At 41.9% G+C, this 25055-nt stretch overlaps 1 protein-coding gene across 3 annotated transcripts; it reads right to left on the bottom strand.

Annotated features, from left to right (window-relative positions):
* Window positions 1-9202: 9202 nt before the first annotated feature.
* LOC135501300 (signal transducer and activator of transcription 5A-like) lies at window positions 9203-24574 on the bottom strand. Of its 3 annotated transcripts, none has more exons than XM_064793340.1 (19): window positions 24429-24574; window positions 22762-22930; window positions 21403-21538; window positions 20399-20566; window positions 20085-20282; window positions 19504-19667; window positions 18915-19103; window positions 18378-18464; window positions 17901-18192; window positions 17314-17406; window positions 16898-17054; window positions 16293-16339; window positions 14826-14923; window positions 14269-14432; window positions 13782-13958; window positions 13501-13582; window positions 12522-12746; window positions 12093-12233; window positions 9203-11223 (listed from the first exon to the last, which is right to left on the bottom strand). In XM_064793340.1, the coding sequence occupies exons 2-19, from the start codon at window positions 22908-22910 to the stop codon at window positions 11151-11153; spliced, it is 2640 nt and encodes an 879-aa protein (XP_064649410.1). In that variant the 5' UTR covers window positions 22911-22930; window positions 24429-24574; the 3' UTR covers window positions 9203-11150. The 3 variants fall into 3 exon arrangements, with proteins under 3 accessions (XP_064649410.1, XP_064649411.1, XP_064649412.1); XM_064793341.1 differs by lacking the exon at window positions 24429-24574 and adding an exon at window positions 24224-24344; XM_064793342.1 differs by lacking the exon at window positions 9203-11223 and adding an exon at window positions 11231-11660.
* Between the last annotated feature and the right edge of the window lie 481 nt (window positions 24575-25055).

The raw sequence follows: 25055 nt of genomic DNA, 5'->3' as shown, positions 1-25055 counted from the left end.
AACGACAGGGCGAGGACAGTAGATATATCTACAACCATTCTTATATCGAACTTCTACAGGTGCGTGGCGGTCTTTGGAGCACCATTTGCAGACTTGTTGCGAAAGACCTGAGGGCGAGAACAAAGCAGGCAATGCTGGTTTGGAAGGTGAGCCCAAGAGTCCATGTCACTTTCTTGAAAAATTCCCAGTCAAACAATATGTTTGCAAGTGGTCAAGTTGAACTTTACCACAATATTTGGTTAAGCCAGTAAATGACAATGAGGTCAATACTCTGATGATCATCTTGAAGCAGAAGTCAATATGCCTGTGCTACACATGAAATCAAAGAATCGCATAGCCTACAAAATACATGTATTACAATTCTAATGATCTCCCATAATTTTTCAGCCTGTTTCAAGATCAGAGGGCATGGATGTCACCGACGCAATCCAAGAGAGACCCGTCACAACACTACATCAGAAAGACAAAGCAGTTTGCTTCGCCATCCACTGACAAACTGTCAAAAGGTGGGGCAACCTATCTGCCTCCTGAACATGGAGGTCTACGCAAGTTGGTTTAATGACAAATTCACTCCACTTTAGATATTGGTATACAGTTTAAAATGATGCCTACTGTAATCGGGCCAGCATCTGTGTCTAAACAGTGTCCACACCCAAAAAGGTGAAAAATATGGTGGAATACTACATCCAGCAGAATGAGGAAGCAGGTCTGCTGCAAGCCCTGCATGATCTGCCCAAAGAACTTCTGAGGAGTGCTGTTTCTAAAACTACAGTGTGTCTCAATTGGCAGAAGAAGATATCAAAATAAAAAATGTGCAAGATGAGATCATCGAAAGACATTTTAACAGTATAACAAAATTTTCTTTTCCTTAAAATCAGTCCTTGTCATTATTTCAGCTATGGTCCATCAATGAGGTCCTCAGAAAGTACACTACTACATGTGGAGAACATTGCGAGCATGAAGAATATCAGGAAGGACTGTGAGCCACAACAAATACATGGTCATTTACTTCTTCAGCAGAAAGGGACTTTTTGTTTTCTATGTTGGCCTAGGAGTTGATATGTTATCTATGTAGGCCTAGAAGTTAAGTTATCTTCAAATTCTGCTAGATTATTCTTTTACTTCTCAGTGAACCAGTGGACACCATTACTTGATTTCCACTGAACCCTCCAGAGATTGTTGGACTGGGTCCATTGAATGTATAATTATTATCTTTGGGAATCCTAAGCCTGCAGGTACCCTACTTGATAAAAAATGAATTTATTTTGTAACGTCGTAAGACATCGCCGGCTGGATAGTGGTATTGTTAACAGTCTACCATGCCAAGATTTTTTATCATACTGTTGTTTTCCGTCTATACAATATGCCGGGTACAGTCAGTGTACATTGAGTCTGCACTTCACACACTGCGTACTCACACATGTTTGTCATTTCCTGCCGTATCATGTAGCCTTGCACAAATAGTGCAATCAAAATTGTTTTAAAAAGGTATATATGTATTTCTCAAATTTGTAAATTCTTAATTGAAATCTTCCAATTCAAGCAATTAGATAGCGTAGTGATACACTATCACTAGGGCCTACCGGTACTCTGCATATCTGTCCTGTAAAAAAACGGTGCTCGCGGCTCTTGGCTCTCAGATTGGGGTGTCCCAATGACCACACCTGGTATTCTATAAGTTACTGTAGCTTAGCTCAGTGGAGTGACCTTTTTGTTTTCACTTTTAAAAACCTATGCGATTTGCCGCACTGAAGGTACCTCCAGAGATTGTTGGACTGGGTCCATTGAATGTGACAAAAATACCCAACACCTATTTACAAATGAAGTGAGGGGTGAGCCTTTTGGTGTAACTCCATATAACTGTCTGGTGATTTCGCTCTGGGCTTGTGACATTCTGATTGGTCTGAAATAATCATTAAAGCCCATCCCTCAATTTGAGGCCTGTGTCCCGATGGTGGCGTTGAATGGCAAAATCAAAGGGGCATGACGGCGGTTAAACCTGTTGCGAATGGGCAGCATCATTACCAGTTCTGAGATCTGGTGTGGTGTAGGATATCTGGTTACCATTGCACACATCTCCTGAATCTGCGGTGGGTTGGTACCCCACGCTACGTAGGGGGAGGTTGCTGGGTAAGACTTGGTCCACGTGAATGGGTAGTACCTGAAAGATGAGAAGTTGCGAATGGACGCCCTGTGAATATGTCCTTCGACCAGCCAGTGCTAACCCGGTCACTGTCTCCAGGTCACCATGCCTCGGTCAATGAGCGGGCGAAGAACCCAATGGCTCCGTCAGGAGTACATCGTCAACTTCAGCCCGTAGTCAAACCGGTACGCACAAATATCTTGGTTGAGAGTGGGGGACATAGTTGAAATTGCTTCTCATCGGGGTAATACAGTACAACTGTATACAACGACCCCATTTTATTTGGATTTTTATTGAGGAGTGGACGATAATGAGAATTTCAGGCCAGTCCGATTGTCACCAGTTCAGAGGGAGATTACCTGATAGTTATGTGGCATTCCGTCAAACGGTAAACTCTTTCACATCCTTTGTAAATTAGTGTTGCTTGTTACATGTCGCATTCAATGGCTCATTTGAGGATAGTTTCGGTGATTCTACTTGACCATGAGCAGGCCCATTTTGGCCTATAACTGTGTAGTTTGTGCTCTGTAGTAGTATGTGATTTGAAAAGTTGTAAATCTGGTTATTGGAGTAAAGATTGTACAATGGAATATCCACGGGTTAAAGAGCCCATTAAGTGCCGCCAGGAGAGCCACGAGCCGAAGAAAAAGTATAGGCTTGAATGAATATAATTTATTATCTTTGGGAATCCTAAGCCTGCAGGTACCCTACTTGATAAAAAATAAATTTATTTTGTAACCGTTTATGACGTCGTAAGACATCGCCGGCCAGATGGTGGTATTGTTAACAGTCTACCATGCCAAGATTTGTTATCAAACTGTTGTTACGCCGTCTATACAATATGCCGGGTACAATGTACATTGAGTCTGCACTTCACACACTGCGTACTCACACATGTTTGTCATTCCTGCCATATCATGTAGCCTTGCACAAATAGTGCAATCAAAATTGTTTTAAAAAGGCATACATGTATTTCTCAAATTTGTAAATTCTTAATTGAAATCTTCCAATTCAAGCAATTAGATAGCGTAGTGATACACTATCACTAGGGCCTACCGGTACTCTGCATATCTGTCCTGTAAAAAAACGGTGCTCGCGGCTCTTGGCTCTCAGATTGGGGTGTCCCAATGACCACACCTGGTATTCTATAAGTTACTGTAGCTTAGCTCAGTGGAGTGACCTTTTTGTTTTCACTTTTAAAAACCTATGCGATTTGCCGCACTGAAGGTACCTCCAGAGATTGTTGGACTGGGTCCATTGAATGTGACAAAAATACCCAACACCTATTTACAAATGAAGTGAGGGGTGAGCCTTTTGGTGTAACTCCATATAACTGTCTGGTGATTTCGCTCTGGGCTTGTGACATTCTGATCGGTCTGAAATAATCATTAAAGCCCATCCCTCAATTTGAGGCCTGTGTCCCGATGGTGGCGTTGAATGGCAAAATCAAAGGGGCATGACGGCGGTTAAACCTGTTGCGAATGGGCAGCATCATTACCAGTTCTGAGATCTGGTGTGGTGTAGGATATCTGGTTACCATTGCACACATCTCCTGAATCTGCGGTGGGTTGGTACCCCACGCTACGTAGGGGGAGGTTGCTGGGTAAGACTTGGTCCACGTGAATGGGTAGTACCTGAAAGATGAGAAGTTGCGAATGGACGCCCTGTGAATATGTCCTTCGACCAGCCAGTGCTAACCCGGTCACTGTCTCCAGGTCACCATGCCTCGGTCAATGAGCGGGCGAAGAACCCAATGGCTCCGTCAGGAGTACATCGTCAACTTCAGCCCGTAGTCAAACCGGTACGCACAAATATCTTGGTTGAGAGTGGGGGACATAGTTGAAATTGCTTCTCATCGGGGTAATACAGTACAACTGTATACAACGACCCCATTTTATTTGGATTTTTATTGAGGAGTGGACGATAATGAGAATTTCAGGCCAGTCCGATTGTCACCAGTTCAGAGGGAGATTACCTGATAGTTATGTGGCATTCCGTCAAACGGTTAACTCTTTCACATCCTTTGTAAATTATTGTTGCTTGTTACATGTCGCATTCAATGGCTCATTTGAGGATAGTTTCGGTGATTCTACTTGACCATGAGCAGGCCCATTTTGGCCTATAACTGTGTAGTTTGTGCTCTGTAGTAGTATGTGATTTGAAAAGTTGTAAATCTGGTTATTGGAGTAAAGATTGTACAATGGAATATCCACGGGTTAAAGAGCCAATTAAGTGCCGCCAGGAGAGCCACGAGCCAAAGAAAAAGTATAGGCTTAAATGAATATAATTTATTATCTTTGGGAATCCTAAGCCTGCAGGTACCCTACTTGATAAAAAATAAATTTATTTTGTAACCGTTTATGACGTCGTAAGACATCGCCGGCCAGATGGTGGTATTGTTAACAGTCTACCATGCCAAGATTTGTTATCAAACTGTTGTTACGCCGTCTATACAATATGCCGGGTACAATGTACATTGAGTCTGCACTTCACACACTGCGTACTCACACATGTTTGTCATTCCTGCCATATCATGTAGCCTTGCACAAATAGTGCAATCAAAATTGTTTTAAAAAGGCATACATGTATTTCTCAAATTTGTAAATTCTTAATTGAAATCTTCCAATTCAAGCAATTAGATAGCGTAGTGATACACTATCACTAGGGCCTACCGGTACTCTGCATATCTGTCCTGTAAAAAAACGGTGCTCGCGGCTCTTGGCTCTCAGATTGGGGTGTCCCAATGACCACACCTGGTATTCTATAAGTTACTGTAGCTTAGCTCAGTGGAGTGACCTTTTTGTTTTCACTTTTAAAAACCTATGCGATTTGCCGCACTGAAGGTACCTCCAGAGATTGTTGGACTGGGTCCATTGAATGTGACAAAAATACCCAACACCTATTTACAAATGAAGTGAGGGGTGAGCCTTTTGGTGTAACTCCATATAACTGTCTGGTGATTTCGCTCTGGGCTTGTGACATTCTGATCGGTCTGAAATAATCATTAAAGCCCATCCCTCAATTTGAGGCCTGTGTCCCGATGGTGGCGTTGAATGGCAAAATCAAAGGGGCATGACGGCGGTTAAACCTGTTGCGAATGGGCAGCATCATTACCAGTTCTGAGATCTGGTGTGGTGTAGGATATCTGGTTACCATTGCACACATCTCCTGAATCTGCGGTGGGTTGGTACCCCACGCTACGTAGGGGGAGGTTGCTGGGTAAGACTTGGTCCACGTGAATGGGTAGTACCTGAAAGATGAGAAGTTGCGAATGGACGCCCTGTGAATATGTCCTTCGACCAGCCAGTGCTAACCCGGTCACTGTCTCCAGGTCACCATGCCTCGGTCAATGAGCGGGCGAAGAACCCAATGGCTCCGTCAGGAGTACATCGTCAACTTCAGCCCGTAGTCAAACCGGTACGCACAAATATCTTGGTTGAGAGTGGGGGACATAGTTGAAATTGCTTCTCATCGGGGTAATACAGTACAACTGTATACAACGACCCCATTTTATTTGGATTTTTATTGAGGAGTGGACGATAATGAGAATTTCAGGCCAGTCCGATTGTCACCAGTTCAGAGGGAGATTACCTGATAGTTATGTGGCATTCCGTCAAACGGTTAACTCTTTCACATCCTTTGTAAATTATTGTTGCTTGTTACATGTCGCATTCAATGGCTCATTTGAGGATAGTTTCGGTGATTCTACTTGACCATGAGCAGGCCCATTTTGGCCTATAACTGTGTAGTTTGTGCTCTGTAGTAGTATGTGATTTGAAAAGTTGTAAATCTGGTTATTGGAGTAAAGATTGTACAATGGAATATCCACGGGTTAAAGAGCCAATTAAGTGCCGCCAGGAGAGCCACGAGCCAAAGAAAAAGTATAGGCTTAAATGAATATAATTTATTATCTTTGGGAATCCTAAGCCTGTCAGGTACCCTACTTGATAAAAAATAAATTTATTTTGTAACCGTTTATGACGTCGTAAGACATCGCCGGCCGGATAGTGGTATTGTTAACAGTCTACCATGCCAAGATTTTTTATCATACTGTTGTTACGCCGTCTATACAATATGCCGGGTACAAGGTACATTGAGTCTGCACTTCACACACTGCGTACTCACACATGTTTGTCATTCCTGCCGTATCATGTAGCCTTGCACAAATAGTGCAATCAAAATTGTTTTAAAAAGGCATACATGTATTTCTCAAATTTGTAAATTCTTAATTGAAATCTACCAATTCAAGCAATTAGATAGCGTAGTGTTACACTATCACTTAGGGCCTACCGGTACTCTGCATATCTGTACTGTAAAAAAACGGTGCTCGCGGCTCTTGGCTCTCAGATTGGGGTGTCCCAATGACCACACCTGGTATTCTATAAGTTACTGTAGCTTAGCTTAGTGGAGTGACCTTTTTGTTTTCACTTTTAAAAACCTATGCGATTTGCCGCACTGAAGGTACCTCCAGAGATTGTTGGACTGGGTCCATTGAATGTGACAAAAATACCCAACACCTATTTACAAATGAAGTGAGGGGTGAGCCTTTTGGTGTAACTCCATATAACTGTCTGGTGATTTCGCTCTGGGCTTGTGACATTCTGATTGGTCTGAAATAATCATTAAAGCCCATCCCTCAATTTGAGGCCTGTGTCCCGATGGTGGCGTTGAATGGCAAAATCAAAGGGGCATGACGGCGGTTAAACCTGTTGCGAATGGGCAGCATCATTACCAGTTCTGAGATCTGGTGTGGTGTAGGATATCTGGTTACCATTGCACACATCTCCTGAATCTGCGGTGGGTTGGTACCCCACGCTACGTAGGGGGAGGTTGCTGGGTAAGACTTGGTCCACGTGAATGGGTAGTACCTGAAAGATGAGAAGTTGCGAATGGACGCCCTGTGAATATGTCCTTCGACCAGCCAGTGCTAACCCGGTCACTGTCTCCAGGTCACCATGCCTCGGTCAATGAGCGGGCGAAGAACCCAATGGCTCCGTCAGGAGTACATCGTCAACTTCAGCCCGTAGTCAAACCGGCACGCACAAATATCTTGGTTGAGAGTGGGGGACATAGTTGAAATTGCTTCTCATCGGGGTAATACAGTACAACTGTATACAACGACCCCATTTTATTTGGATTTTTATTGAGGAGTGGACGATAATGAGAATTTCAGGCCAGTCCGATTGTCACCAGTTCAGAGGGAGATTACCTGATAGTTATGTGGCATTCCGTCAAACGGTTAACTCTTTCACATCCTTTGTAAATCAGTGTTGCTTGTTACATGTCGCATTCAATGGCTCATTTGAGGATAGTTTCGGTGATTCTACTTGACCATGAGCAGGCCCATTTTGGCCTATAACTGTGTAGTTTGTGCTCTGTAGTATGTGATTTGAAAAGTTGTAAATCTGGTTATTGGAGTTAAGATGTACAATGGAACAAGTGTCATTTTGTTTGATTTAATATTTGACATGACATTGTAGGATTGGAGGTGCAGAAGAGAGAAAAAATCCTAAGCCTGTCAGTGCTGTGGAAAAGCTTAATAGCATTTTGAGTTGTGCCTTGCTGTAGAGGGGCTTAATATTATTAAACTACTTAAAAGTTTGGCTGTGTTGTTTGTTTCTTGGCATTGAGACTACCGGTAATATGGTGGTCTGTACCTTGTTCTGGTGGCTTGTTTGGGACAATGTCACAACCTGTGATTATACCCATCAGTCTGATGCAGGTTAGTTGATTTGTGACATAGTACCAGTCCTGAGTGTCCTCATCTAGACCCTAACTACTATGGTTGTCTACACTCGAGCCTAGAATTGCCCTTCCTCTGGTGGTTTGTCTGGGACAGAGTCACAACCTATGATTGCGCCTGTCCTTCTGATGTAGATGCGTTGTATCAGTTGTGAGTGTCCGCAGAAAGACATATAGATTAAAGCCTCCAGTCCCTGCTCCTAGAGCAGATCAAGACTTCAACAAGCAACAATACAAGATAATGCAAGGAGGAGGATACTGTGTCACTCAATACAGCATTTCTTGACGGACAGTTTAGTAGAGACCACTAGCCCAAATGGTGTTAGGGGTACCATACAAATATTTGTTCCACTTGTCACGGAAAAATAGAAATCAACAAGACAATTCAATTCAAGTTGTCCCTCATCCACCCTGTCAAGATTTCGGGAAAGGGATCCAAAAAAACAAGTCTTCCACCAAGCCAAATCCAGTATCAGCTCTTACTATCATTGCTTGGTGGTCTTGATGGAGAGATAGGCCTAGCCGGTTCCAGGTCTCTCGCCTCCGATCCAATTTGACAATTCCTCTCCAAAAACAAGTTTTTGATGGAGAGATAATGAATGGTGGATCCCATGTAAGTTTTTTATGACCCTATTACATGCAAGTATATGGTCCCCAACTTATGTCTAATCTACATTGGTAATAAGCCTATGAAACATGAAAAAAAGGGGACAAGAAGTCCCAAGACCACCCTTTCATTGAAAATTGGCTAAGGCGATGGTGGCGCTGTCTCGCGGTAAAACCTAGAACTGAAAGTTTTGGACGAATATTTCAGTTCCAATCGCTACCGCGAGACAGCGCCACCGCCGCCTCAGCTAATTTGACAGTGGGTAAATAAATGGAGTCTATTTCTTGTCATTCCTTCCGAAGATAATTAAGACTATTCCTATTCCCCGAGGCTTGATATAGGAGGCCTTCCTTGTACCCTTTGACTAAATATAGGTGCAGCAACTGGTCTTCAAACCTTTGGATTAACAATTCAATTCAACCAATTCACCCCATACAAAGTCACAACCTGCATGCAAGAATAGATTCATTACATTCTATATCTTGTTCTCATCAAGTGGAAGTAATGGACTCCAGAAAGTCATGCGCGGATTCAGGGGAAACATCCTCATCTACCTATTTCAAGAAACATTTCAGAATTTATCACAAAATTTCGAATTTTATGGAGGCTTTTTTCAAAACAAACCACATAGCCACCCCCTACACTTTTTATTAACCTCTTCCTTCCCTGAAATGGAATTAAAGAACCAACCCAAACCAATTTAATTTCATAATATAATGTACTCTTTATTATAACTGAAATAAATCTCTCCCAGAAAAAAAAACCCAACTCCTACTTGGAACAATGCAAATTTACAACACATACCTCAGAGAACACTACAAAAACATAATCATATCTCTTGAGAACCCATTTAAAATCCCACTAGAGGTTCACTGGAAATTTGGAAACACCACTGGTTATGTTGAGTGGTAGTGGCTTTCACAGATGCATCAGCACTGCCTACCACTGGGTTAACAACATAGAACATTTTTGAAATCCCACTGGAGGTCCACTGGAATAACCTTGGAAACACCACTGGTTATGCTGAGTGGTAGTGGCTTTCACAGATGCATCAGTACTGCCTACCACTGGGTTAACAACATAGAACATTTTTGAAATCCCACTGGAGGTCCACTGGAATAACCTTGGAAATAACACTTGTTATGTTGAGTGGTAGTGGCTTTCACACATGCATCAGTACTGCCTACCACTGGGTTAACAACATAGAACATTTTTGAAATCCTACTGGAGGTCCACTGGAATAACCTTGGAAACACCACTGGTTATGTCAACTTCAGTTGAAGAACTTCAGTAATTGAGGGTGGACTACCAATTTATTTTTGCCAATAACAAAAGCTTATTAATTATACAACCAGCACATAGAAGTTCACTACAAAGAACTCAAAATATTGCATTGACACTCGAATAACACTTTTACATTTCATTTTCTCTTGACTAATTAAAGGTAGGCACTGTATATCTTTATACAACTTGTCCTTCAAAGGCCCAGTCATTTTACAAATTCACCAAAATCATATGCCTGTCCCAGTTTAAGTCACTGCGCTATGTTAACCATTTGCTGTACATAGGACATGTGACCAACTAACCAGAGTGGTCAATACAGTACATACAAACATGCCCACAGACTGGGCCTTCAAGAAGATCTACAAACAAAAACAAAATCATTCAACTTAAAAAATATAACTTGGTTATGGCACAGTGTATCCAGCACATACATATAATCAAACTATTTCATCAACAAAAAAGTATCATTGATCTGACATGATCAAGATATTGAACTTAAGTTTTTATGTATAATAGATCGACATGATTATGATCATTTCTTATTTACAGTCTAAGTCACAATTGAAATCCTTCCTACTTCGCCTCAGCTACATGCAATGTACACAAGAGTTGCGCGCCAATGGCACACCAGTCACATCCTCATCTCTCTAAGCTTTGTTTACATTACGCACAAACTGCTAATATTTTAGACCCTTACTGCTTACAGAATCCAATCTTGCCAAATCCAATGGAATTCAGTTCGCCTGAATTCCACAGATGGTGCAACTTTTAACAGCATCTCAAAACACATTAAGGCAGAGTTGAAAATTCAGTGGACGCCTTACTCCACAAGCAGGATAAAATCTCTGATACTAATATGGAAACAAATTGGTTCCTGTCAATCATGTCTATTAACCTGACCTCTTTTATCAGGACACCTCCAAATATGCTGCCACAGCACATGAATTTAAACAATTTTGATTAAATTAACTTCCAGGCAGTATAGCCCTAGTTGTTTGAACACCGTGAAAAGGTTGCAAGTGATTTTTTCCAAAAGATTTAAAATTTTCCGACAATCCAGAAAACTAAAAAACGTTTTAATTCTAACCCGTGAATGCAAAATACTTTCAGAGAAGTAAATAAAAGACTTCAAGACAAATCAAACAATGGCCCCATTGGGATTTTTCCAATATTTTAAATCATTTTTGCCCCAACAGCCAAACACATGTATTCTACCAGCCTCAAACAAATGCAAGGATTTCATTTTTTAATCGTAACATTTGATAATTACTTGGCTTTCATCACAGCTTAGCTGACCAACATGCACAAGAGTGGTTTTACAGCTGGTTGACGGCCGAAAATGACATCACCGGAAATGTTCCACAGTGCAAATCATTAGTTGGACCCATTGTTGATGAGTGAACTGAATAGTTCCTCGTAATTCAAGGACGATGTACCACCACCAGTACTGTAAAACAGAGAACTCAATAATCATTTGGTGATTACAATTTAATGCAATGTACACGCGGCATAATCGTTAGACGATTACAGTCATGCACACATGAAATAATCATTTGATGATTACAATTATGTACACATACATTAATTTGGTGATTACAGTTATGTACACATGCATGCATTCATTGATGATTACAGTTTATTTTGTACGGTAACAAAAGGTTGAAGTAATGAGTTTTTGACAGTACACATTATCATAGTTATCAGTTAATGAAATCATTTGATGACTACAGTAATCACACCAGAGAAACGTCAGCTTTCTGAACTCTGGGCAGTCGGAAGCAAGTCCAGGTCCTGCCCATCTTCTGTTTCTGAATGCATGCAGGGACCTCAATCGCAACTCGATAAAACAGCACTCTTTTCTTTCAAAGACGCATTCATGATTATCTGCAATGATTCATTGTACCAAGTCATAACTGTGCATTTGGCGTTTAAACTCCTTATAATGGGAGGGTCATTGGAATAAGGCTGCTGAGAGTACCATGAATTTGACCTCAACTGTCACCAAGCAAAACCAGGGGCATGTCACACAGAAGATGAGCCCAAATGACACGAGGAGAGGATGGAAGAAACTGATCTACTCAGATTTCACAAAAGGGCTTTGCAATGTTTCTTATCGCAGGTCACTGCAAAAATATCCGTTGTTTGTAGAGCACTTCAGACCAGAGGTCTCAAACAGCTAAATTTCACCACAAACCTTTTGAAAAAGATCTTCTCCACAAACATTTAAAGGATCAGACATCAGGGTTCGAAGACTCAACCGGAGGCTGACTGGTCCATCACGAACCCACAAGCAGACAATAAGATCACTCTACTCACTTTTCATTGAGTCTGGTCTCCACGGTTATCTCCCCAACAGATTCTGGGACAGCCCATTGATGATCGAACGTGGAGAAGTTGTTTGCGGAATTGTTCTGGTTGTTCCCGACCGATAAATGGCCAAGAGGTTGGCTGTTCAATCTGAAAAGTAACCACGAGGAGTAAATACACAGTAATGTAAAACAACAAAAGTATTTGTGCCAAAAATTTAATCGGCAGATTACCAAATTCCTTTAAACTTTTCTGGTAAAAATATATTTTTCGCAAATCATGGTTGTTACCGAGAAATGCAGAATAGTTGCTTCGAAACCAGATCTATTGACATCAGTAAGCAGAAATTTATTTCAACTGCTCGTAACTTGACCACTCCTCTCAATTCAAAATTACAAATCTTATCAGTTCGCGACAGGTTGAAAATTCTCAACTCACCGCTGTAACAACTGGGTCACTTCCTCTGTGGGATTGCCTTTTTGGCCCATGATCCGGCCCATCTGGTTCATGCCAACGTCACCGACAGTGGACTGAGGACTCAGGGGGTAAAACGGTGGGCTAAGAGGCCCGTTTGAATCGAACTCCATGTGGTTGCTCTGCTGACTAGGGGCAGGACTGCACACTGAGCCTGCGTCGCTTGCAGAGTTAAGGCGGTGTGTATTGCTAGAAAAAGAATGGGTGATATTTTTAACAATAATCTTTTCATAAGGGATTGTCCATAAATATCAACATCTCACAATCCGAACCATGTGAGGATTGGGTTTGACCCCTCTCCCCTCATCCGACCATAAAACAACTTGCATACGCTATTTTTAACCCTTCTGTTAACCCTTCCAACACACATATATCTACCCTGGATCGGTCAGCCATGGGAACGATGATGGCACATCATAGAATATGGCACATCATAGAATCTAAGATGCAATCAGAGTTTGAAAGGAAATTTGTTATAATCATCCTAGATCCATCAATGGGCCCATCCATGACTCTATGAAAGAAACTGTTGGCTGAGAAGGTATTTCTAGGAAACAAAACAGGCAAACAGCGTCCTGGCAAACCAAGGACCACATGGCAATGATCCACCAAACAGGGGGCCGGGGCAATCAGGATGAATCGGAGCCATGGAGGAAGAGAAGGAATCTTTCTGGTGACCTGTGTTTCTGAGAATGCTGTCAGCCGGACATTCGCATATAATATTATTAATACAATGTTCCTATTCAGAGCGCTTTTGGGATACCTTATTATTACCCCAGTCTCCGCAGAAATCAATCAGGGGTTTCATGGAGCAACCAAGAAGGCACTCACTTGAACTCGACCAGTATGGGAACCAAGCAGTGACTCGGCTGAGAGTCGAACCCATGACGTCTTGATCATGTGGCAGACTCTCTTCCGCTGCCCCATTTGTCGTGTGACTTACCGCATCATCACATTCCTCTGGTTGCCTTTCGCCTTGAACGAGATCTGGATAGGGTTGTACTCATCGCCGTTATAGTCTTCATCTGAAGGAGAAAGGAATAGTCGGTGACTTTACTTGACAATATCAGTCCTCAGTCAGGGTGAAGTATAACACTAACTATGACAATTTCGCATCCTTTAGGAGTGACTATACAACCCTTTGAACTTCAAATGTGACCTTAACCATGACAATATAAAGACCTTTTGGATCAGAAAACTATTAAAATGGGACACTAAGCTTACCTTCAGGCTGGTAATACTTTGCGAATTCCTGCTCGATAGGTTTATCAGGATAAAGGAAGCGGAGAGAGTGCTCATCATTGACCAGAAACCCGTGTAGCATCGTGCCAAAGTTCTCCTCCTTAAAATGGCTAAAGTGCTTCTGGCTCGTGAACGGCTGACAGTTGATGATATCGTTACCTGAATGGAGAAAGGAATCCGAGCTCTAGAATTTATTTCATATCAACGATGACAGCGGTAGCGCAGTGGAAGTGGGCCTTATGATCAAGAGGTTGTGGGTTTGATGCCCGGCCGAGTAACTACTTGGTTCCACTTTTGGTCATGTATACCATTTACGCTCACATGCTTTTAATTCGTTGGAAACTTAAGGTAATTGCAAACTGCATAATACTATTGCAAACTGCATAATCCTCAATCTATAGAAGCTAGACACTATTTTAGAAGATGAAGACACTGATTCTGTAAGGACTAATCCAAAGAAGTAACATACCAATTCCGTCCTCCTTCTTCACCACGAGGACCACAGACAACCCAGCGGACGGGATGGACCTCGCGTCGATGTAAGATGAGCTGAACCTCAGTGCAAAGGTCCCGGGCTGACAGTTGGTCAACATGTCCGCTGCCTGTTCCTTACTCAGGTAGCCATGGACCAATCTGGAGTAGAAATGAAATGTTTCAATGAATAGGTGGGCTGACAGTTACACAAGAAAGTTTTTCACCTGAATTTAGAAGCTTTCTTGAGTGATTTTTTCAGCCGAGGGAGAGATATGCTGTATTTCACCACTCATTTTGAAACTAGTACGACTAGTATATGTATAAATATACCAGCAAGAATTGATGAGTGCAGGGGCAGATCAGAGGTTGAAAAGAACTGATGGCCATCAGCGCTGTTGACTTTTATGGTCAAATTCAAAGAAGTTTTCCTCAATAGTGGCGGGATGTGCTAGAGGCAACAGTTCAAAAAGTACTTCACAGAAGGCCTTCCTGAAATAAACAGCTTCAGTTCATGCTATTTGGTCAAATTCTGCCCAATTTAAAATGTCTTACCCATCATTCCAAACATTGCGGAAATGATGATTGATGAGGTTGATCGTCGCCAGGAACCATTTCCAGAATGAGAACTTATTCTTTGGAGGAAGCAGGTCCTGTAATCAATGAGCAATAAATGATCTACTGTAAACTGTGTAATCTAAGCTAAAAGTTGGCCAATTTTCTCATTTTCAATTGGTGATAGATTAAATATCACGTTAGCTGTTAATGCTTCGAATTTGAAATATTTATGCTTTCAAGTTCACGTATAGAATAGAATCAAACTCAAAGACAGATAGACTTTTCAGTCAAAAATAACGACACCAAATCACCAACTTGTCAACTTGTTATTATGGAAATTTCAATCATCAAATCATCAACATTAAAATACTAACCCACTTCAAGTATTCCCTAAAATCACTAATCAAGGTAATTAATATCAATTGTAAATTGGTAATTAGCAGATGTTTGATGCCTTATGTGATTTGACTGCCACTTAAGATGAGGTAATTAACGGACATACAATGACCTTGATGCTTATTCTGTCAAATGAGTGAACATCACCCTAATTAAGCATCCCATGTTTTATTGGAGCTATTGTTAATGAATTAATTAGCAGCTAATCACCTCAGCTTAAAATGGCTCTCGTATCATATAAGCGATCTACCATGTTAATTTGTATCAAGGAAAAAACTTCTAATTTTATCTTAATTAGTGATAAGTTGAACATAATCACACAAATTCATATCGATGATTTATAGATAAAAGTTCCATAATAACACGTATTGACAAGTGCGTGAATTGGGGTGTCTAATTTTAGTAACTTTTTAGGAATATGTCATTATTTGACTGAGAACTCTACCCTACTTGAAGTGGGATATAAAACACAGGGCTGAAAATGCAACCTCACAACCAACCCTACCACCACAGTGATCATAAAATACAGACTACCCCTGTAACATATTTCGCTTGTATATTTTTGTTCTCAGTTATCTTCAAGAATGGAAGCGATGGAAGCCAACCTGGAGATTCTCTTCCAACTCCAAGACACCGAACGAAAGATGTACAAGGCCTGTGAGCAAGTCCTCCTCATCGACAGAAAACTACAAGATCTACAGAAGCGATTCCAGGTGGCGACTTCCAACGGACGGCGAGCCTCCCGCTACAACCTGAAGATCCAAATCGTGACCTTGGAGGGTGTGAGGAGAGCCTATCGTACATACACCAACCTCAAGGCTGAGGAAGTCGCAGAAATGACAGAGAAACTGTACAACATCGAGGGGTCCAGCACAGAAGATGAGTTCTACGACACTGATGAGTGAGATGAACAACAAAGACCCTGTCTCAAAAACGGTTCTTTTCAGAACCACAAAATTATTTAAAAGAGACCAATCGTCAATATTTTTGCTTGTAAAAGATAGCTCTGATATCGACTTGCTAATGCCTTAAAGACCCAGTTGGCTAGACTTTATGGGAATCCCATACCTTGTTAAACTTTTCCCATGAAACAGAAGCTGAGTCATCGTTTGGATCTGTAAATGAGGAAAAGGTTTTTAGTGAAGATAAAGCAATTCAGGGCTTTTTGTTTATTTGGTGCCATGGTGACGGAGATATACCACAATGCAACCACTAAAACATGACCAACTAACTCCCAAACTTATGAGACACACTCTACTGCCAAACTCCTATCTCTAATGCAAGGCCCCTGGAGAGAAGGTCGCTTGTACCCTGAATTGAACAAGCTGGTGGCCTTGGCTGTTTATCCAGCTACTTCATGTCCAAGATCTGCCTGGCAGATCACAGGGGACCATCCCTCCCGCCCGGCAGATCACAGGGGCCTCCCCTCCAATGCACTATCACCTACCACCAAGCACTACCTGGCGAGAAGGCCGCTTGGACCCAAGACTTTACTCATTGGTGGCCTTGGCTGTTTACCCAGCCACTTCATGTCCAAGATCTGCCCGGCAGATCACAGGGGACCATCCCTCCCATGTACTATCACCTAAAACCAAGTACCAACAAGTAGTACCAAGTAACACCAAGTACCACTGTATGAATACCACCAGGTAACCCCACCACCTTATCCTTACCTACTCCCAACATCTCTCGGATACAGTCAAAGTTTTCCTCAGAGAATCCTCGTCCGTGCCTGCCCTCGTGGGACATCTTCGACTGCAGCTCCAAGTCCAAGATCTGCTTGAACTGATCCCACGGGACACTGCGCTCAACCTCAAATGGCTTGGCATCCTGAATCAAAATGGTTATCATTACTGTACAAGTACCGTTAATACATGTAGTCTCTCATAGGAATGGAGCCAGCAAGACTTCCGAAGATTGTGACAAGCTGGCAACCGGAAGGCGTTAGAGGCAAACGACGAAGGGGACGATGCCGGACATGCTGGATGGATGTTGGATGCAGAGAGCGCCGGAGTTGCAAGAGAGGTGTTTGCACAGTTGACATGGAAAGAAACAGTAGAACGCTTGTTGTAACTGGCTGAGAGCTTACCATGGTTGAGAAAGCATTGTACCAGAGAATCGAGGCCTGGGCGCTGCACTCTTGTGATGTGTGGCAGCACACAATGATAGGTAACGATATGATCTGAAGGTAGATGAAATATGATATCTCAGGCTCGACGAATAACGTGATTGCAGACAACTCACAACAGCAATATATACCGCTTAGAGGTCATACAATTCCTGTAGACAAATCTCTACAGTCATCTTGTGTACAGTCATTTCTGAATCAACACTCAGACAAACTGTCTTCAACCGATATACATGTACTCACAACAGAAAGGCTTCCATAATGCCAATTTCTGTAGACTGGGGGTGGTGCATGGGGAATACAAATGTTGGCAATTTCTAAAATTGTATTATGTGGCCTCGCTAAAGTTACGGAGTACATGGGACCCAACTTCTCCATTACATTCCGTCTGTTTTAGGCAATGCTTGAGTGGAGGAAGATTAAAGTAACTCGCGCACAGCAGGGCCGTCAAGAAAGGCACTATTTTTCCCTCTTAGGACCCTCAAGAGTTACATATGCTTATTCAAGGACCCTTTTTTCAAACACTTTCAAAAGAGTAGAATCCGTACCTTAATTGGGACAGTCATCTGACTCAGCTTGATATCAACGCAGAAACGTAATCCGTATTTCTGTTCAGTCACAATCTCGTCATTTCCGGTCCGCCGAAAGTTCTCCACGCGCAACTTTTCGAAGAGCAGACTATGCATTCTGTTAGCGGTTGTGAATTTTCCAACACCGCCATTGATAGTCGCCCTTGTAGCTTTCTTATTTGTAGATGTCAAGAACGGATTCAGCTCCTGCTCGTTCCTAAACTCTGTGATCACCTCACCGAAGTGGAGGTAAGTGCTGCTTAGGAGACATCTGGAAATTTACAATTACAAAGCAATTGTCAGGAGCTTAAAAACTTCACACACCTTTAAAAAGGAAGTTGTTGAGAGCATTTATTTATCACTGCAACCACAGTGAGCATTCAGAAAGGCCTAGAAACTTCTGAGTGGGTAGCCATTAGCTACTATGGGCCCTTTTATGTTTGGCTCAAGACCTACCTTAGCAGAATTCGCAGCTCACGACTTTTCCCAGACTTGGTCTCGACCTTGATGATCTGTGGAGGCTGTTCTTCGATCACAATACAACTGAAAGTGAACCATATTTTTAACTTATGAAACACCTCTAATAAAACCACAGCACCATGTACCACACTAACAATACAACAACAACACACAGCAGAACCCCTCTATCAAGGACATCCTTGCAAAGAGAAGGGCACTTTGAGTAGGCCACCTGGAAAGCCGCCATATGAATATTTTATATTGTATTGTATCGTGTTATGTACGGATTCTAAACCTCCCTACTAAAATCATAACACACTTTCTCCAATGATTCCTTCCACACGTCTAAATATGATAGTAATCATTGTGCTAATTGAACCAGTTCTTGATGACATCATATGCTCTGCGGATTGATTTGATCTTGAATTCTTTTTTAACCTCTCCAATAAAGTTATTATGCATCCTTGGAACCTCTCTAATGAGGCTGTGGCGACAATCTTAACCTCTCTAATAGTACTCATAAGTAACGCTTACTTGTTGAACAGTTTCTTGATGATTCCATTAATTTCATTGATGAATTCTTGAATACACGAGATAAACTGCTGTTTCTCTTCCTCCGAATTCATGATGTTAAGGCTACATGTGAAAGAGTATTCAGCCTGCTGGTAGTAGCGATTCAACTGCTGCTTCATTAGGATCAGGAGCTCAAATATCTCACCAAACCTGCCAAAATATAAAGGAAAAAGTCATTTTTCACATAGCGCCACCTGCTGAGCTGAACAATGACTAAAACTCAATGAAACTGCCAAGAGGCACAATGGCACGAACTGGCCATCACGTATGTAAACCTTTTAACACTTTCCGGGCCATCTGACATAGATTACGTCACTTTTTTGGGCAAAAAATACCCCCACCTAGTCGCTTATTAGTTCTCTTAGGGCTTTATTGTTAAATCGACACAACTCCATCTTCAGGGTGATGAAGGAACTGACTCATTAACTGCATTAGAAGCAGTTGTCGGGGGGTGCTGAAAAGGTTGTCGCTTTGGTCAGCTAGGGTGCTTAGTGCAAAACTTAGTTGCAAAACTACGCATAACTTCCCGGTAAACTGTCTTCAAACTTACAAGTTGACAAAGCTGTCGAGCGAAATCGTCTTCATAGCGTTTGGTGCATCTTTCAGAGGCGGGTACTTCTGGAAGACTTTCCAACGATTCAGATGCTCATCGATCATTTCCGTGGCAATGTCCCCAACATCTTGGATCATCAGCTTCTCCTTCTGCTGAATGTCCTGCAGATGCAACATGATTATCTTAAAACTATTCTACGTGTTTCCCCTATACTATCGGTGATCCGTAGAGTGGTACGCATCTCCAAAGTGTGAAATCTGTGGTCTATTTCTCGTTTCAGTATGTAGCCAACATGACCAGAAATCAAGAGGAGATGATTAAATTCTACGTGGCCTGAATGTCTCCGGCGTGCTGCGCATTCTATGCTCAAAGCCTTCAGACATCTCTTCCAAGACTTTCACGAACTTGCCAGGTTCTACACCATATATGAAGACAAAGAAAAGCAAGTAGGATTTTGCGATTACAATAATGTCGTCTTCCATCAGGTGTTCAAGCAGAATTCCAGTAGTGCACAGACGGCATTCAAATCATTCAAATTGAAAACCAACTTTAAATAATAGTAAAATACTTCAACTTACTGCATATTTCTGTGTCAAATCAACCGTTTCTTTTTCAATGTTCTTTCGCAGTTGATCAATTGTTGTTGCTACCTCACGCTTCTGCTCAGAATCGCTCCGCATTGACACGAGCGTTTTCTCGTACTCTCGCTTTTTGTTTGAGTTAGAAGTTACGCTCAGTCTGAGTATGTCCAGGTTATTAATCGCCCAGTCCACCTCCTGAAATTTAAAAGGCGGATGTAATACTGGTGAACAACACCACAATTAAGTACTGTGGGGATTCTTCTGAGGGTATTTTTAAGGGAGAAAAGACCATCAGTCACACAAATACCTACTTTTGTATTATCATTGATCGCCTTAATTCTCTGGCGCAAGTAGACGTCGGGGCTAAGGCGCATCGGCTGTTCCTCTACCAATGAATTTGTTTTTAGGATGTCATCCTCAGTCTTCAGGCACCTCTTCATGACTTCTATAAACTTGCCAGGATCTGAACCATAAGCATTCTGAAAAAGACAAAATTTATGTCAAATTACAGAAAACTTCTCATCCCATAAGAACACCCTTGGGACTGACGCCTTCTTTTTCAGTGTTTAGAATGTTTAAGATGCACACTAGTCAGTCTGTTTACAGTAATGAAGTCCGTCAAAGAGCCCCAGAACTTTGTGACCAAAGGTTAAGTGTCTTTTCGCAAATATTCATTTCTATTTCTTCATTAGTGAGCAGGTCTGAAGCACATGAGCCAGAGTTGGGTCTTCAACTCCATACTGCAGATTCTCATATAAGTTATGTGAATGAGCCTACTCTGCGAAGCCATTTCTGAAGGAGTCAGTGCACTTTCAGTAAGACTCTTGCTGCTTGTCTTGCCGCGAGATGCTGTCTTGGGGCTCACGAATAGTGCCATTGAAAGGATTGTATCCTCATCTCAGCGGTCAAATTGAATTAATGTGACCAGTTCTGAACCAAAATCAGTGAACTCCTCAGGAGAGCTATGTCAGTGACCAAAGGCCAAAGGAAGTTCCGCGTATTTTCTAATCAAAATAAATAGAACATTTATGAACTTGACTTTTGTCATCAAATCTATTCATATAGACATGTGACACAGGCGCTTGTTGACCTAGACCTCTAGCAGCCCATCACTTTCAGCATCTGGCAAAGATCCATGTTGGATTTTTCATGCAAAAAACTCTCTTCAAGCTGTTTATCTTATCCCACTCTAAAACCTCTACCTTAAAATGCCAAATAGTGATGAAGGGATTGAAACACTGGCACTGAAATTGCCAAGGCACGAAAAAAACTTTTCACATCAGATGCGAGGAAACAAGTAAGATTGAAAACAAACCTCTAATGATTTGAGAAATTTCCGATACTCCTGTTTCTTCACGAATGGCACATGTTTTCCAGGAATGAATCTATTGATTTCGTCCAGAAAGCTCTGAAGAATGTCATTGGGTGAATAGGCAATTTCAGGAGAATCCCTGGAAACAGAAGAAAAAATAAAGGCCATTAAAATTGAGGGGGGGGGGGGCAATCAGCCTAGAGATGAACAGTTAGGGATGGCAAATTGCCATGGAAGAAAATAGAAATAGCACGAGAGGGGAAAAGAGTTTAGATACCATTACATACCTGGCAGACTCCTTAAAATCAAAAAAAGATATCTAGATAACTAGATAACTAGATAACTAGATAACTAGATAACTAGCAAATGACCTGTCATCATGCAACTACTGCCTCTAGCTTGCAAATGGACTGAAACAGCTAGAGCCACAAGACTACTTTAATAAGGGGAGCCTGCCCTTCCTAGAATCTCTAGGATCCGAGAATGAGTTCCACGTATAGGAACAAAACAACCATTATAAATAACCATTATCAATAATCATAATTTTGGGTCAAACTTCCTATAAATTGAATACTTCCTCATGTTTTTTTTAGTATATTGCGAACAGACCAGGATGTAGATTTTATACAGGGATCAACAGTCAAAACTGCCCAACTTAGGTTGAAACAAACAGACACTAGTTTCATCAGCTGTTTGCCAGGATTACTTGTACAATTCAAGCAGGAAGTAATGCACTGTTCTCATTTATTGCGACAATCAAATAATGCATGGGAAGAAAACAGTCCAGTTCCTAGACCCAGCTGGTTTCGGAACCTGGGGCAAGCATCACTTACAATGTCTTCTAGGTCAAATGATTATCATCGTCATATCAGCCAGATCATCAGTGTTCTCCACAAGGCTATTTGTCAGGGTGGCCCACCCTACCTTGGCAGCTTACCACCCTACCTTGGAAGAGCCACCCTACCTTGCTCTAGAACTATGTAGAGGGTTCCTATAGGGCCACCCTACCTTAAATTGAACACTGGTAAAACATCATGCAAATTAAGGGTATCACCCTACCTTGAGAAAACCCAGTGGAGAACACTGATCATGAATGTAAATAAAGCTTTTGAGGATATAGCGACAAAATTACATAGCAATATAAATGATAAACAACAGTCTTTAAGGAAGTAGATTAGAACCTCTCCACTAAGGCCGTTACACTAACAACCATTTGCCATTTGTCCAGCTATCACAATTCCTTCCTTTTGGGGCAGTTCACCAAGGAAGTACTTTAAGGGAATACGAATAAACTGCCTTGGTTGTTCAATGAATCCCTAGCCTCTTCTCCGCAGACAAGTACGGATCAGAATATGCACTCACCATTGCTGTTTTTCAATCCAAAGTGCAAAATCTTCTCGCAGAGTGGCACTGAATCCTTGACTGTCATAGAATGAGTTCAGCTGACTGTATAGTGCTTCGCTGTTTTCCTGACACTGTAGAAAGTTACACAGTTTGTCCCACTGTGCCATGGTGACGGTACCTTTTACTCCTGAAACCAATGGAATTTTAGAGTTCTGAGTGACTTAAAGTAGAGGAGCTGTAGTAGTAGTTGAGAGGAGCTTCATAGCCCATTGTGTAACAGTAACACTGCTGACTACCACGCAATACATGCAATAGGGCCTGGGCTTGATCCCAAGGAGAACACAGGATTATCTTTCTGGATAATTTGAGTCTGTCAGATGGGACATAAACCTGTGGTCCCTTGTACTTAAGTGTCTGTGCCAGGGCAAGTAAAAGAGCCCACATAGGTGGAGAGTAGCCTACTGTGGACTCCATACCTCCGACGAAACTCCAATAGGGTTACACACGTCGATAATGATAGGATATAAGTTCAGGAAGTGTTGGGCCAACTCAACACTTAAATGGCCGTTTTAAATGTGAACCAGACCGCAGATGGAAGTAATTCTGATGTCACCATTTTCACAGCAGACTTGTTTTGGTTTTCACCGGTGCGGTGCTTATGTCGCGAGGCAAATGGATTGATGTCTTCCATGACATAATGGCCTGAGGGACTGTCAGGTCAGAAAGTAGTACAGGTTTTTGATGTCTGGCAGAACGGTGGATTCCATCAGACGTCAAAATCAATATACATGTATGGCTCTGTTGGCATTTCCCGAGGTCACTGGGGTAATATCAAGTCATTAAGACATCTTATGTAGGCAAACAACTAAATAGTTGGTTAATAGGCTATCTCTCATTTGATACCACAATCATGCAACATAACATAACATGTACGTCTCAAGAATGTTTTCAGATGCATGAAAGACATCGTTTCCTGTCCTAACAAATAGCATTGTTTAGATATATAATGCGTTTTAAAACCTTGTGCAAATTATCCGATAGGAATGTCACTGAAAATCTTTTCAACATCAGGCACTCCCAGGCATCTGTTGTGTCATAACGCTGTCGTATCATTATCTCGGAGCCCTGCCCTATTAAAAAGTGGCAATATAATGCACAATCAGCTCATGACGTGGCGATCGATACAATATCGTGCAACAAAACGTCAATCCTGTTTGACGTCCTACGTATTCCAAATATCCTGTTTGACGTTTTGTTTGTTGATTGAATTTGAATGATCGGGTATTTTCAGCAGCCTGTTTCTTTGCAGCTAAAACAAGGAAACACGATGAATAAACTTTCTTGATGATTGATCTTCTCCACCACATCATTCATAATCATACACCACATATACATACGCCATACGGAGCCCCCCCCCCCCCCCCCCCAGCCTGTAGCAGCACGAGTTGGGCAAAATTACATCACTGCACAAGGTACTTACACTTGACACAACCGAGCGTAAGACATGGAAGTGAAATCATTCATGCACAGCCAGCCATACGCACAGACTTGCGTGCAGACTGTACACACTTTTTGCACACAGTCAAAGTACAGCTACAGACGCAGCATCGACGTATGCACGTGGGTTTTTTTCATGTTTTCTTTAGGAGCCTTTGTTTGTGTTTTTACTCGACACCTTAACTTACGTGCGACGTAGGGTAGGCCAGCTAAATGCACGAAGATCCGACAACAAAAGCATGAAATAATGCTGACAATAATGTTTGTTTCACGGAATCCGTCCCCGTAAAATTCGTGTCAAGAAGCACCATTTCCAAGTACCATGAATGTCATGAAATCTATTTTTAGACTCATTTCCTTGTGGAAGGAGAAGCTCACTTACCATTGGCGCGGGCAGAAATTTTTCAACCAATTAGAAAGAAGATTGCAAGGCCTTTCGGAAAATATCGTGATTGTTCGGAAATTAACCCCGCAAGTTCTGAACAGGTGTGAATGAAAGTATGAAAGGCCAACGGGGGGGGGGGGGGGGGGGGGGGGGTATTGCCAATCTGTACATGTTTGGGGCATACCTAAATAAAACATGCGGATTTGACTTTGTCACAAATTTATTGTCACGAAGCTCTTGTTGTGACAGTCCATGTTGTGACATTGTCCTTAAGGTTCCAGCATGCCGCAGGTCATGAGTCTTTTGGTAAAAACTAAAAAATAGAGTGCAAGGTCAGCAAGAGAGAGTGCGAAGTCAAAAAAACGCAAGAAAAGATATTTATTTTCTGAAGAGTTTAGGCGTCCGTCTTCCAAGATGGGCCATAATGTAC

Source organism: Lineus longissimus, chromosome 17 (assembly GCF_910592395.1).
Source record: "Lineus longissimus chromosome 17, tnLinLong1.2, whole genome shotgun sequence".
NCBI classification, from domain to species: Eukaryota; Metazoa; Nemertea; class Pilidiophora; order Heteronemertea; family Lineidae; genus Lineus; species Lineus longissimus.
The sequence above is the reverse complement of the archived record's forward strand: the minus strand, read 5'-3'. Positions and strand labels throughout refer to the sequence as shown.

Coding starts and splice junctions, on each gene's coding strand:
- LOC135501300 (XM_064793340.1), bottom strand. CDS start 22,910: ATGGCACAGTGGGACAAACTGTGTAACTTTCTACAGTGTCAGGAAAAC. Junction 21,539..22,761: donor TGGATTGAAAAACAGCAATG/GTGAGTGCATAT, acceptor TTCTGTTTCCAG/GGATTCTCCTGAAATTGCCT. Junction 13,959..14,268: donor GAAGAAGGAGGACGGAATTG/GTATGTTACTTC, acceptor TTCTCCATTCAG/GTAACGATATCATCAACTGT.